This window comes from Anabas testudineus, chromosome 9, assembly GCF_900324465.2.
Source record: "Anabas testudineus chromosome 9, fAnaTes1.2, whole genome shotgun sequence".
NCBI classification, from domain to species: Eukaryota; Metazoa; Chordata; class Actinopteri; order Anabantiformes; family Anabantidae; genus Anabas; species Anabas testudineus.
In genome coordinates, this window is record NC_046618.1 from 18362522 (window position 1) to 18378217 (window position 15696).

Genomic DNA, 15696 nt, shown 5'->3' on the forward strand with positions numbered 1-15696 from the left:
AGAGAGAGAGAGAGAGAGAGAGAGAGAGAGAGAGAGAGAGAGAGAGAGAGAGAGAGAGAGAGAGATAGATATCATCATGTCATCTCTGTGACGTGACATGTTGTTAAAATTGTAGCTCCCTCTGCTGGTTCAAGGTGTCTGTGTCCAGGTCCAGTCTCTGACAGACTGTCTAACTCAAAGCTTGGCTCACACTGACACTCGCTGGTTAGAGATGTACTCTACATGTTAAAATATTGCAAATGTGAACTCCTGGGAGTCTTCAGTAGATGTTCATGCTGTCATTGTAGCCATTGAAGTTATTAAATACAATAGATATTTTAGGACATCTATTTTTGACTTGTGTTTTTTTTCTCAATATTACATGTGCTTGATACAATACATCTCTTCTTTCTTCTGGCAAAGAAGAAAGTTTCTAAGTTACTGTTGCAGCATTTTGCATGTCTCCTGTACAGGGTCTTAAGATGAGGTGTGTGAATTTGTCTTTTGTGGTTTGGTTTCAATGAGTGCATGATAAACTTATTTATTTGTGATTCAGATCTTCCCGTTTTCTGTGATCATATTACTGCAATTGTCTCATTTGAATCATTTGTGCATCATCTACAGCTGACTAAGGAGGTGGAAGAAAGAAAACAGATAAAAGTTTAAAGGTTTCAGTTGATGATCGGACGTGAACAAAGAAACGAAGAAATTACTTGCAATAGCATTTTTATTTGAAATTTGGAGCTACAATGAGGGTCAAGAAGCTATGAGAATATATTTAGCAACAGAGATATACAGTACAACCATCAAAAACAAAGCTAATGGAGAAGCGGAGGCAGCCATAATAATATAAAACTCCCAAATGTACATCTAATTAGGATAAAATGAATTCAGCACATAAATCCAAAGATACAGGGTAAAATGAGTAATTAGCAGTGAGCGCGCAATTTATCATGTTTAAGATTTCATTGTATTTTTGATCCAAATAAGTTGTTTTGCTGAAAGAAAAGCATAAACTCCAGGAAAATTGATATCACCACAGCCCCGTCCAAAAGAAGTGACTCCAACTAGTGCTCCGTTGCACAACAGTGGGCCTCCTGAATCCCCCTGCAGAGAGAAGAAATACTTTATTTAGTTTGTGTACAGAGATGAAGGTGAGCAGACAGTGAATTCAAAGCATTCTTACCTGACAAGTATCTGCTCTGTTTTTACCATTCGAGCCAGCACATATCATGTCACTGGTGATACGATGGTTGTGATGTTCAGGAGAGTTGCATTTCTTTCTGTCAACCACAGTCACATTGACAGACATCAGGACATCTGACATTTGTTTAATCTTGTAGTTTGTTGTCCCCCATCCGGCCACGACACAGACGGTCCCAGCTTTTGGATCTTCAACAGTGTTACTCAACTTGAGCCATCCAACTGTTTTGGTTTGCTCCACTGGTTTGTCAAGCTGTCAAAAAAGGAACATTATGGATTAATGGATGGACATGAATAAATTATTTATACATCTTTATGAATTCAACTTTCATCCATCCATCATCTGTAAAAACATGAGGGTTTTGGAGCTTAACCAGGTTTAAATCTTATGTAACTGTCTTTATTTTTTATAGGCTGCTGTATCATACTTATATTCAAAGCTATTGTTAATTGTTAGTGATTTTGCCAAATTCACTAATTGTACTACCTTTGTATTTTCTTTCACATTTTCACAACAATCACAATAATACAAAGAGAATAATCGAAAAGCATAACATCCACACTAACACAGCTGATATGTTTATGAATGAATATTCATAGGTCACACTGCCACAAAACAAAACCACAAGTAGATTTTGAAATGTACAAAAATGCTCTTTTAGATTACAACCAAAACATGAAAAGTTCAAGTCAATCGTATATTTTTACATAGATATTATGAATCAGAATAATGCCTCCTTTCTTTTTAACTCTGCTGGAAGCGTGTCATGCCACAGTTTTTGCTGAACAACAAAAGCAGATGATCTCACAGCTCCAGCTCATTCAGAAAGCAGCAGCCGTACTCCCTATGACCCAAGACCAGTTTTTACTCTTACTGAAAAATACAAACTTATTTTTGAAGGTTTGACTTGACTAGAAATACTGTGACCAACTGAGTCTGACTTTGCACCGGGCGTCATTTGAATTGATTTGCAGAATTGCACTTTGCACAGCATCTGCTTCGGCTTTTTCCTATCAGGGGTCGCCACAGCGAATCATCCCTTTCCACCTCACTCTCTTGTGGGCATCTTCTATCCTCACACCAGCCGACCTCATGTCCTCTGTTAACACATCCATATATCTCCTCCTTGATCGTCCTCTTGCCCTCCTGCTCCAAACCATCTCAGTCTAAGTGTCTTTACCTGTCTACCTACCTGTTTCCCTGATAACCTCTGCTGTAGTTTCCCAGTCATCTGGAAGCTCATCCTGACCACCCAGAACCTGTCTCAACTTCTGCCTGAATTCCTCACAAGTTTCTTCATTCTTTAGCTTCCACCACTTGGTCTTCTTTTCAGTCTTCCCTCTCTTCTTCTTCCTGACCTCCAGAGTCATCTTGCACACCACCATGCGGTGCTGTCTGGCTACACTCTCTCCTACCACCACTTTGCAGTCACTAACCTCTCTCAAATGACCTCGTCTACATAGGATGTAGTCCACCTGCGTACTCCTACCTCCACTTCTGTATGTCACTCTGTGTTCCTCTCTCTTCTTGAAGTAAGTGTTGACTACAGCCATTTCCATCCTCTAAGCAAAGTCTTCTTTCCTTTACACCAAACCTGCCCATCACTTCCTCATCACCTCTGTCAAACTCACTCCAGAATCTCTCCTTCTCTTCTAACTCACAGCCAACTTGTGGATCATACCCATTGACTACATTCACCATCACCCCTTCAATTTCTAGCTTTATGCTCATCACCCTGTCTGAGACTCTTTTCACCTCTAGAACATTGATCACAAACTCCCCCTTCAGGATCACTCCTACCCCGTTTCTCCCTATCCACACCATGGTAAAACAGTTTGTATCCTCCTCCAATACTACGTGCCTTGCTGCCCTTCCACCTTGTCTCCTGCACACACAGTACATCTACCTTCCTTCTCTCCATCATGTCTGCCAGCTCTCTGCCTTTCCCTGTCATCGTACCAACGTTAAGAGTCCCTATTCTCAGATCTATGTTCCTGCCTTTCCCCTTCTCTCTCTGACCACGAACCCTTCTGCATCCTCTCTTTCTTCGACCAACAGTAGTCAAATTTCCACCGGTACCCTGTAGGTTAACAGCATCGGTGGTGGTCGTTGTTAACCCGGGCTTCTACCGATCCGGTATGAAAGTCTTATGGATGATTCGCATGGTTGTTATTGACAATTTTTACGCTGGATGCCCTTCCTGAAGCAACCCTCTCTATTTATCTGGGCTTCGGACCAGCACAGAAGTCACTGGCTTGCAATCCCTGTGGCTAGATTTCTGCCTAAACAAATGTAAGAAGCAAATTCTGATCTTAAACAAATTGCTCCAAATGTATCTCTTTTATAGACATATAACTCTTTTCTACTTCAGATTCATCTCAGCAGGTATTCACTACAGGTTCCTATAATGTTATCTTACCTTTAGCAGCATGAGATCATTGTTTTTATTTTTTGCATCATAGGAGGGATGAGGAAACCGTTTCTTAACCTTTCGGACCTGCCTGGAATTCTTTTCATTTTTCTCTTTCTTGATGGAGTGCACCCCCAACAAGACCGTCTTAATGCTGAAAGAGAAAAAACACAGTATTGTTAGATTGCAGTTCACATACATTAAAGGTCAGTGTACCAACAACACCTGAACTGGTTTATAAAGTCACATGCCAGTGGATTCCTCATCTAGTTTTTAATGTATGTAAAGTAAACTGCTGCCCAAAGTGCAGATACAAATATTACAAAGATCAAGAGCACATCCTGTCTCAGGCCCTTTGACCTCAGAACACCAATAAGGTAATTTAAAGGTCAGTGTGCGAAGTCTCAGCTACATGTCTTACATGCTTTTGACCCTGATTAACTTAATAAGAGCATTTTTTTTACACTGACAAAGGATTGTATAGTTAATTCTGTCTTCTAGATATTATGTTTATATGCATCTAATTTGTGAAGAAACCCAACTGGATTGTGTTTTCTGTTAACATAACCAGGAAATATCATAAGGTAATGTAAAATAAAAGTTAATAATAAACTTATCAGAAAACATGATCACTGAGAATGTATTTTGTGTGTTTTTGCCAAAATATCTAAACTAAAACATATGTATCTAGTTCTTACTCTTTACAGTGGGCAGCAGTCAGCACCCATGACTCATTGATCAGTGTCCCTCCACAGGCTGGCTTTCTCTTCTCCAGCAGAGCCATGAAAGGCATCGAGTGGGGCTTCACTTCTTTTCCATCAATAATCTCAGAACCATCACCTGAGGCTTTTAACAAAAAAGCCAGGTGATTAAATGAGAGCAGTAGCATTAGTTTGTGTTTTATGTGTTTACATGAATAAATGGTCAGATAAAAAATTTGTGCAAAAAATAGAATATTACTCACTTGTCTGGACCACGAGGAGGACAGTGCAGGAAATAAGCGCAGTGAAACCCGTTGGGCAGAACATTTTGTTTTCGTTTCTCTCTTTGAAGTGAGGGTGAAACACACTGAAACCCACCTTGTTGCACACTCTTCTCTTTATATGTTCTACTCAAAGGATGTGGTTTGAATGTGCAAATGTGTGAGTCAGCAAAATGGACATAAATATCATATAAAAATGAATATGTATGAACTTCACATGGAATTGTGTGGTAAACAGTTACCACTTGTCACTTATCAGTCATCATAGTCATTTTATTCACAGGCTGTATACTGGAGGCTTTTTATTTGTGAAGCAGCTCACACTCACATCATCAGTGTGAGACATATGAGTAAGGGTGGGCCCACTATGGAAAAGCAAAAATATAATTCTGATAAAATGACAAAATTTAGGTTAAAGGTAAAATGAGAGTTGCTACTTCTCAGAAGAACTGAAGAATAAAAAGAAAAGATAGAATTACAGTGGCATGGAGAGAAAACTTGACCAGTGTTCTCTTACCAGGGCTTTGAACAGCATTGGTTTCATACTGTGTCATAAGATGAAGGTAAGAGGCACCCTCATAAGACTATCAAAGAGACAAAACCCACTACCTGATGAGTTTCATTACATTGATGCAGCTCAAACAGTAATTCTTTTTTTGTATTGCAGTCCTCGCGGTGTACATCTATACTGTAAAAATAAATGTTTTAAATCTACAGCAAAAATTAAGGAATTGGTCTCACTGTTCCAAAACTTTTGGATGGGAGTGTAGCAACTATATTTAGATGCAATATGACTACAAAAACCTGCAACACTGTGTGACTGTTCTCATAATCTGTCTACATGTGCATCTCAGTACAGATTGTACAGCAGGTGGATATGAAATCACATAAACTTCTAACTGAAAAATATCATCAGCAGTTGGTCTGCTCCAGCTGTTATCAGGGTTTAATGCCACGTGCAGAACTCGATGAAAATGACCAAAAAAAACAAACAAACAAAAACAAAAACAAAAAACAATATGACTGAAGGATTTACATTTAAATACTTTCCTAAATAAAAACTAAGTGCCTTTGTGTTCATCGTGACTGTTAATATTATTAAGCAATAAAAAAACCTTTGACCATAATGTATTTGTGTCTTTAATGAGCTTGGTGTCACACAGGAGATCCTTTCTGCCAGTGGCCATCAAACTGTACAACTAAACCCTCGTCTGTAAGAGGGATAGGGACTGACAGTGATCACAATTTATGTCATATTTATATTTTCATTTTCCAACCCAGCCTATTACTGACCTACTGTATAAAGTTGTTCTTGACACATTTAACCTACATTTCTCATGTGTTTAATTCATAGTTTTATGTTCAGTGAAAGCCCTGAATGAATCAGCACAAGATGTCATAGATACAGATGAACAATATTTGCAGCAATGGTTTAACTGTCACACTGATCATGGTGAAGCTTCTCTGACACACCGATGCAGCTCTTTTATTATTACTGAGCATGGATAATCATGCATTACATTTAGTTGTATAAAGCTGTTGTAATGTGTAACAAATTAATAGATCGTGATTAAAATTTCAGTTTCTCTAACCTGTGAGCTGGTAACTTGGCCTGAGGGAGGGAAACTCCCACACACTGACTCGATGATGAGGAAGGCCGTGACCTGTGACCAAATATCTCTTCTTCTCAGCCCACCGTAGAGAACAGATCTGCATTTAAAGTCACAAGGAGTTGTATTTATGATGTTTATACATAGTGAAAATGCCTCTGATCCACTGTACTATACTTTCATTGTTAAGCACCTGCAAGATTGTGTTGGCAGAAGTCTATCTGCTCTAGTTTTATATCAAGTTTGAAGGTATTTCCCTGCATCTGCCATTGTCTTGTTCCAATGCAGAGAGCTCTGCCGTCTCTGCTCCAGCACAGAGCTGAGATGGACTGTTGTTCTGTTTGGGGACTCGGGTCCAAATGTCCAATCAGCCTACAAGTTTCTGAGGTTCCAAAAGGTAAATAGAAGAGCCCAGAGCTAATGCAAGGATACCAATACAACTGTAATTGAGAAGATTTTTAATCGAGACTCCCACCCCATCAGATAATTTTAATTTAAAAGAATCTAAATAAATAATAGAAAAATCTAAATCAAAAGATGAGTTTTGTTCTATTTCTAGTATATTTCCATAATTTCCATAGTGATATTTAGACATTAGTAATGCTTGTTGTGTGGATTACTATAGACTACTTAAAGGATACTGCTGGAAATATATTATGATTCTATATATAGATTCGATATTCCTCAGTGCAGCCTATTTTCAAAATACAACAATAATACTGTATTAAGAACTGCTGTGTAATTTAGATAAATGTTTATATGTCAGTACATTGTGTTCCCTGTAGTGTGTTTTAAATGTTGCACCATGGTGGACATGCTGCTATACAATCTTTCACTTTGATGAACGTCTCACCACCCTGCTGAAACAACTACCCACCTCCTCTAGGCCAAATGTGTGATAATCTGTGGTTGATAATAGTCCATGCTAAATAGTATGTAATGTACCAAGAACATGGAGCAAACACAGACACAAAATAAAGAATCTACTACACCACATGTCTCTTACAGTAGTCGTCCAGCAGTGTCGGTGCTGCCAACTTCCTCACTTCATTTCCCTGCAGATTTAGAGCGTCTGATAAAAACATGGTCCCAATGTTCTGGATCTTTGTTTTGCTGTTGTAATCCACATTAAACACAGTTACAAGAAACACTGATTTATTCACATTTACTCTTTCTGCAATAATGTCCACACACAGAAAAGCTGAGTTAAACTGATTTCCTATGTGGTTTATCACACTGATATGGAAGCTAAAACCTACGTGGCACAGAGGAAAAACATTGAAGTGTGTGAGGGTTTTAGAATAAAGAACTGTCCTCGGAAGACATGGTTATTGTCAAACTTTCATATCACATGATGTTCAAATGTACTATTATATCAATAAATATAAATATATATGTATTCAAGAGTTGACCTGCAAATGTGTCTCTCTGCAACATGGTCTGTACAGCTGTGATGCAAAAATGCTGGCAGAGGTGTTACCCACAGTGTTGTTAAGTGTGGTTGAAGCAACATTTGCAGGCTGCAGGGTGTACATATATATTGTTCCGATAGATATAATTTTTTTTATAATCTCATCATATCAAAGCTTAGTTATGTGTGACTGCCTGGTTTTACTGATTTGTTGTTGTTGTTTGATTGTAGCTTCAAGGTTTCTGCAGGGCTCCCTCTGCTGGTTCAAGGTGTCTGTGTGAGTCCAGGAGAGTCCAGGTCCAGTCTCTGACAGACTGTGTCTAACTCAAAGCTTGACTCACACTGACACTTGGTGGTTAGTTGTGTACTCTACATGTTAAAATATTGCAAATGTGAACCCCAGGGAGTGTTCAGCAGATGTTCATGCTGTCACAGTAGCCATTAAAGTTAATAAATACAATAAACATTGTAGGACATCTATTTTGGACTTATGTTTTTTGCCCAATCGTATGTGTGCTTTCTCTTAATAAAATACATCTTTTCTTTCTCCTGGCAAAGAAGAAATTTTCTAAGTTACTGTACAGTGTTCACTGTTCACTGTCAGTACCTCCTTCAGTCTTAGAATAAAAGCACTTCACAGTATGAACTGCTGCAGCATTTTGCATGTTTCCTGTATGGGATGTTAAGATGAGATCAGTAACATTACTTTGTGTTCTGCGTGTTTACATGAATAAATGGTCACATAATAAATTAGTACAATATATAGAATGTTACTCACTTGTCTGGACCATGAGGAGGACAGTGCAGGAAATAAGTGCAGTGAAACCGGTTGGGCAGAACATTTTGTTTTCGTTTCTCTCATTGAAGTGAGGGTGAAACACACTGAAACCCACCTTGTTGCACACTCTTCTCTTTATATGTTTTACTCAAAGGATGTGGTCTGAACATGCAAATGCACGAGTCAGCAAAATGGACACAAGCATCAGATAAAAATTAATGAACTTCACATGGAAGTCTGTGGTGAACAGTTACCACTTGTCACTTACCAGTTATCAATGAGAATTATTGAGCATGTCCCAGAAGAATTCATGTGAGCCCAAATCATAACATCACCTCCTCTGTGTTTCACAGATAACATTGTATCTTTGGGATCATGAGCAGATTCTGTGTTTCTCTAAAATTTTGCCTTTTATCACTTTGGTAAAGTTTCACCTCTGTCTTATTAGACCATATAACTTCTCCCAGATTTATAAGACTCATGTCTGCACTTTTTGGCAGATTCCAGCCTTACCTTCCTATTCTTCTTGCTAATGATTGGTTTGCATCTTCTGGTGTTGTCTGTACTTTTGTTCATGAAATCTTTTGTGAATAGCAGATTGTGATACCTCATAATGTTCCTGACATCAACTGCTATCGTCTTCCTTAGCCTACCCATTCGACTTAGTGTTTTTATTTCAAATTTGGAGCTATAAATGAAAAGCCAGAAGCCAGAAGCTATGAGAATATATTTGGTAACAGAGATATACAGTACAATCATCAAAAACAAGACTAATGGAGAAGCAGTTTCATTCCAGCGGGGGTAGCCATAATATTATAAAGCCTCAAATACACATCTAATTAGAATAAAATCAATTCAGCACAAAAATCCAAAAATTCAGAGTAAAATGAGTAATCAGCAGTGAGCGCTCATTTTACCATGTTTAAGATTTCATTGTATTTTTGATCCAAATAAGTTGTTTTGCTGAAAGAAAAGTATAAACTCCAGGAAATGCCACACTTCCATCCAAAAGAAGTGACTCCAACTGGACTGACTTAGTGTCACTTAGTACACCAGTGGTTTCTTTCTTCTTGTGCAATGACTCTGGTTTTATCTCAGCTTTAGAATTTTTTTTTGCCAATAGACGGCTCTCTGGTTTTCATGTTGGTACGACCTCTACCTCTGGTACCAACTATTAATGCAGTCTGATCAAATAAAACCCAAATCTAAAACTGAGCATAGACATTCAGTGCTATTGTTTGAATATCAATGTAATAGGACACTTCTGGACAACAATACTCCAATACTTTTGCTTACATGGAAAATGGGTGGGTTCAAACAAAAGCTGATATCTTCTAAGTTGTTTGTTTGATCCTGAAGTAAACAGATGGAAATAAAAACTGTAATCTTTTGTCTCACATTGATCCTTTGATGTCAAACCCAAATGTTTTCAGTCTACAGCAAAAATAAGGGAATTGGCCTCACTGTTCCAATACTTTTAGATGGGAGTGTAGCAACTACATTTAGATGAAATATGACTACAAAGACTAAAACACTATGTGACTGGTCTCATAATCTGTCTACATGTGCATTGCAGTACAGATTGTACAGCAGTTGGTATTAATTTGAAATCACATAAACTTTTGACTGAAAAATATCATCAGTATTACTCATACAGATAATATCAGCTGTACATTTATGAAATATTAGGACAAATTATTTTATGCAAAGTCAAAAACTGAAGTAAGAAAGAATTTTTACCTGAACACTGTCAATAGCTGAAGAATCTGTGTTTCACAAGTAAACATAGAGTAAAATGTGTCTTCTCTGCTGCACTATACAGCAGGTTATACTGTGAAAAATGATCCATCTTGTTGTTTCTATTTTATGATTTCTATCTTAATGATTTATTTGTGAGAAGTTGCACATCCAGCTACTCTAGCTAATTATCTGTATCGTGATGAAAAGTGTTGTGGTGTGGTGAAGTCTGAGAAATAGATGTCTGAAGGGACAAATACCAAACCTCAAACAATGTACGATCATGTCTCCACTTCATGTTGGTTCATACTATAGATTACAAACATCATAACAAATACACTGTTCTTTTGGGTTTTACCGTAAGTGTTCATCACAGACGTGCTTGCACAAAGTGTTCTTTCAAGTCTAGTCCGGTCACATACTTAGAAGGAAAACAAATTTCATTACAGAGGTCTCTGCAAGGAAAACTTCACTCTGTATTTCATATCAACTTTAATATAAGAACTGTCACACTGTATTATACAGTTAAGTAACTTCAGGCTAACTCAGCGTTGTGAGGAAAGTGACACACGTAATGAACAAATATCATATAAAATTAGCTTGATAATGTAGGAGTCACATGAGACCTAATAAACCTCGTCCTCATAGGTCAGGCTAGAATTATGCACCCAGACTTGCCACATGTAAAAATATTTATTGCATCACACATCTCGGTGGCAAAGAAAAAACTCCCTGAGAAGGCAGCAGGAAGAAACCTTGAGAGGAACCAGACTCAACAGGAAAGTTTATAATCATGTCACAACTGTTGCACAATGTCGAGTTGTCACTGCTTGGTTGAGGATGCCATGCAGGTTCTAGCTGAGCAAGGAAAAGTTAGTGCTGCAGGCCCAGCTCAGAAAAGTGTCTCACTTGATGATGCTGAGAGAACAAGACAAAATGATTGCTGAAGTAACCAAGGCAGTGAAGGATTTGACTACTTGTAATCAAAACCCTAGCACTACAGTAGCTAGTAGACTCGAGACACTACCAGAGTTTACAGCAGATGATAAACCAATAGAGTTCAGATGTCAAACTGAGGGTCACATTGCAAAACAGCGCCCAGAGAAGCCACGTAAAGATGCAGAGTATTCATAGTTACTATAGGCACTGTAGGACCAACAAACAGTACATATTTTAATGGAAAAACAGGAAGTGATCCACAAACAACTCTGAAACAGACATGAAGCTGTATCGTACACAGACATCACTCTTATTATCTTTATTTATGCAATAACACTTTACATGCAACCACTCAGAAAATCACAGCTTCACTTACAAAGCAGTTTTGAACAGAAGAAACTTTTAATAGCATCATCATCACTAATCAGGAATTATACTAGAGTCCAATAGACATAGTCACTGGTTTAACAGTATGTTCAACAACAACACACAGCTACCACAGTATACATCAGGAGGTGAACCTGGATCATAATATTAATAAAATCTGTGAAATATTCCACTGTAAGTGTGAACGTCAGTCCAACGTTACGGTCTGAAAAAGAGTAGGTCACTTGTTAATATTGTGTTTTGTTGCAACTGATGTGTTTTTTATTCACCTTCACACTTATGTTCTTTAAGCTCAGGAACATTATTCTTCATTCATTTAATGTATGTAGATATACTGAGTGTCTACTTCTTAGAACAGTTCTGCTCTATTTAAGACATTTCGTTAATTCAATGATGCACTGAGCATTAAATATAAACCACCATCTTACTGTAAGTCAGTGTTTCAGTCCTTCCTACTTACTCTGAGATGTTTATCGTGTTGTAACTTACTTATTATACACTGAATAACTGTGGTCACCTCTTCTCTATGTGTGGAATTAAATGCAGCAGGTGTAGAATATGGTTTGTGTTGACTTTGCACTTGATCAGGAGGTGTACTGAGAGGTGTCGTTGCTGCTGTGCTCCAGGTGGAGGCGCTGTAGGAGCAACAAGCAGCAAGAAAGAAGCAGGTGGAGCAGCAGAAATCCGAGTGTCGGATGATGCGGAACACCGGCGAGAAAGTGCTTCATTCACAGAGGGTTTGTGTTTACAGACGTGACGTCATCAGGCAGCAGGGCAGTGACGACAACAGCTGGAGCAGCAGCTATGGGAACAACTTCCACACATCAGTCAGAGTTCAATGTTTTTCTTTTCAGCAGCTTAAAGAGAAATATTTGAAGACAGATGTTGAACAACTGGGTTGAGTTGCTGAACAGTTGCACAAACGTTTGTCAAGCTGCAATGTTGCTGCAACATGGACACTACACATACAAAAAGTAAAGATCATTTAAGGTCTATAGGTTTAGAAACGCTGCTGCAGGTTTGTGACTTGTTCTCTGATACACACGGAAAATGGACTGATCCACTCACAAAACATCGACATCTCCAACAGATTTACAAAGTAAATGATGATTCGGAGTTGGAGAGAAATGAATGAAACCAAAGAGAAAAAGTCCTGTTGTTTGTTGAAGCATTTTGAACACTGAACTTTACACTGTAACCGTAATATACATGTTTCAATTTCTACGAAATTAAATTGTTAATATGTTAGTTTATCAACCACATTAGTCCCATTAATATATACTTATATTTATTTTTATTTCTGCAAACATGATCAATTCATTTGAGGCAGCAGGTGATTAGTAAACTTCTTAAATGATAAGAGTTCATTTCTGGTTGAATTAATTTTTCTCCATCACATTATATTCTGGTGTTATTACTGGGTAACATCACACTCTGCAGTCACCATATCATGTGTTGTTGAATAAAATGACTGTGTTATTTAAGTTGAAACATTTATTTTTATTGACAAATGAACAGTTTACAGTGGTTATTACATTTTTATTCAAACACATAACATCGTAAGATGTGAACAATGAGCAGGTTGGTTGGTTCACAGCTGGACACAGGTACAATGCAGCTCCGAAGCTGAGGATCCCTGCAGAAAGGTCCAGAGACACAGAGACAGAGAGGAAGACCCACAACTATGGTAAGTTTAATGTGATCTAAAACAGCTTCTTGATCAGCTTGAAATTAAAATGAATAAGACCAGAAAGCTAAAAATAAATCAATAAATCCACAAATAATCTGTAAAACACAAAAACAGACTCACGTTGCTGAAATGATTTGTCAGGTGTAGTTGAGGAGTGAGTAGAGATGTGATCAGTTCCTGGAAGATCTGGATGTTGTTGAAGTCCAAACAAAACCTGAAGAAAACCACAAACAACATGTGCTGTGTGAACAAAACACAAATCACAACAAACCAAAATTAATATCTGAACACTGAATCAATAAGAAAACCTCAGACTCTTCTACAGTGGACTTATTACCCGAGGTGAGGTTAGAAGCTGAAGATAGTGGATGTAGGTAGAGGATGAAGGTGGTGCTGCATGATGGTAAAAGCAGTGTAAGGAGGCTGGAAGTGGAGGGTGAAGATGGAGCTGCAAGATGTTAAAGGTAGCAGAGGGAGGCTGGAGGTGGAGGATGAAGGTGGAGCTGCAAGATGTTGAAGGCAGCTGAGGGAGGCTTGAAGTGGAGGCTGAAGGTGGTGCTGCATGATGGTAATGCAGCATAGAAAGGCTGGAAGTGGAGTAAAGATGGAGCTGCAAGATGTTAAAAGCAGCGGAGGGAGGCTGGAGGTGGAGGATGGAACATCACATCCACGTCATAAAGCGGAGGATAGACACTAACCTCGTACGACGTGACCACGTCCAAACGTCCGTCCTCACCGGCTGACGTCTCCATCAGGGCACGATTCAGTGTCTCCCACAGCTTCTGTTTGATGCGACGTCCCAGCTCCAAACTGTAGGGTCGAGGTCGACCGCTCTTGTACCTGTGAGGAGTAGAAGAAACACAAACCAAATCTTATTGATACAAAATATCACATGTGGAAAAGTTGAGACACAGAAAAATGTGGAAATTATGTGATTCAAAGAGTCGGGAACATACTTCAGCAGCTCATCGACCACTCGCTGGTAGATCTGCTCGTACTCTCCCACTGAGAAGTTGTGAATCCTCTGAGGGACGTCGTGCTGCAGTGGAGCAGTGGAGGGTCGGGGGCCATGTTGGAGACAACTGGCAGGTCGGTGTGTGGGATGGTGGACAGAGGCCGTGGGACCAGAGTCAGCAGAGCTGAGGTGGAGGTCTAAGGAGAGGACACCACGTTCTCCTCTGGTTGTACAGTTGGAGCCTCTGAGGTCCTCTTCCTCTTCCTGGGACGCTGGACAGCAGCAGCAGCAGCCTGGTGGAGCTTTGTTAGAAAATGGAAACACACCAGAGGACGTCAGGTTTTCATCAACTAGTTACTTAATATCACACGTTAACATCTGACCAGAGACAAATATCCATCAGATGGACACAGTAGACGACCAGTTTGTTCAACTAAAAGATCCAATTTGACCAAATTCAAGCACCTGGGTGGACACTGTTCATGTCTCAGTCAACTCCCAAACACAGGGAAAACAGAGATCACATTTTGTTGCTGTTTTTTCTTCGCTGGACTTTCTTTGCTCTGACTTTATTAAATACTTGTCGCCGTCGTCACAGCAGCTCAATCCGTGCGTCTCCAGGTGGAAAGAGATGCTGCGCGCATTTTACGCACGGGGCACCCTCGGACAGGATCAGTGAGGATGAACCAGTTAGTGAGCTGCAGAGTCTCCTCCACATCACACAGATTTGCTGCTCCACACAGATCACAGACTGATGTGGAAACAGCAGATCAGCTTCTCAGAATGAGTCCAGCTACATCACAGCAGACAGCACATTTTCATTCTTACTAAAAACAAAACACCAGTTCCTCTGGAGAAACACTTTCTGTCCTGTCACATTCATCATCACAGACAGTTTTCATTTTTTCTACCTAAATGAAAACTTTTGCAGAATTTGCAGCAGATAAAATATTTTTATGTTTATGTTATCAGTATTGACCTGATCTTAAAACTTTACAACCATGAAACAATAAGGTGAGAATAAGGTCCTGCTATAAAGCAAATATAGTCTTTCATCTTCACTCTTATGATGCTAATGATATATTTGAAATTGAGAGAAATTATTATAGGACCTTCTGCTCTAAAAGATTTCCATGTTTTACTGACATTTCAGTTCCTACAGGACACGTTCTCCTTGACGGTTCTATGTTTGAAAAGCTGGACTCAGGATATCGTTGCAGTTCTCCACCACCTGAGGGCGCAGCAGAGCGTGCTTGTGTCATTTTGTGTTCAGACATACTTTACACCCCTCTGTAAGGGGGGAGGAACTGTACAGATCTATGGCCACACAAATCTGTACAATTCGTACACTTGCAGTCAATCCACAATAGGTTATAATATTGACCCAATTTCATTCATCTATTTTACCAGTTTTTCTGTATTGATGTGATTGGTTATGTGTTTTTATGTTGGTGCTGATCTTTTCTGGTTGTGGTTCCCTTTCTTTCTGTCTGTGTTGAGAACAACTGTAATGAGGCAAAACAATTTCCCTCTGGGATTAAGAAAGTTTTTTGAATCTTGATTCTTGAAGATAAGGTGTCTGAATTGGTTTGGTTTGAGTGAGTTCATGATAAA

At 39.0% G+C, this 15696-nt stretch overlaps 1 protein-coding gene across 3 annotated transcripts; it reads right to left on the bottom strand.

Annotated features, from left to right (window-relative positions):
* Positions 1 to 697: 697 nt before the first annotated feature.
* LOC113150578 (granzyme A-like) lies at positions 698 to 8512 on the bottom strand. 3 transcript variants are annotated; one of them, XM_026343145.1, is made up of 5 exons: positions 8375 to 8512; positions 4292 to 4433; positions 3603 to 3747; positions 1166 to 1435; positions 698 to 1086 (listed from the first exon to the last, which is right to left on the bottom strand). In XM_026343145.1, the coding sequence occupies exons 1-5, from the start codon at positions 8436 to 8438 to the stop codon at positions 937 to 939; spliced, it is 771 nt and encodes a 256-aa protein (XP_026198930.1). In that variant the 5' UTR covers positions 8439 to 8512; the 3' UTR covers positions 698 to 936. The 3 variants fall into 3 exon arrangements, with proteins under 3 accessions (XP_026198930.1, XP_026198929.1, XP_026198928.1); XM_026343144.1 differs by having other exon boundaries at positions 4292 to 4439; XM_026343143.1 differs by lacking the exon at positions 8375 to 8512 and adding an exon at positions 4558 to 5090 and having other exon boundaries at positions 4292 to 4439.
* Between the last annotated feature and the right edge of the window lie 7184 nt (positions 8513 to 15696).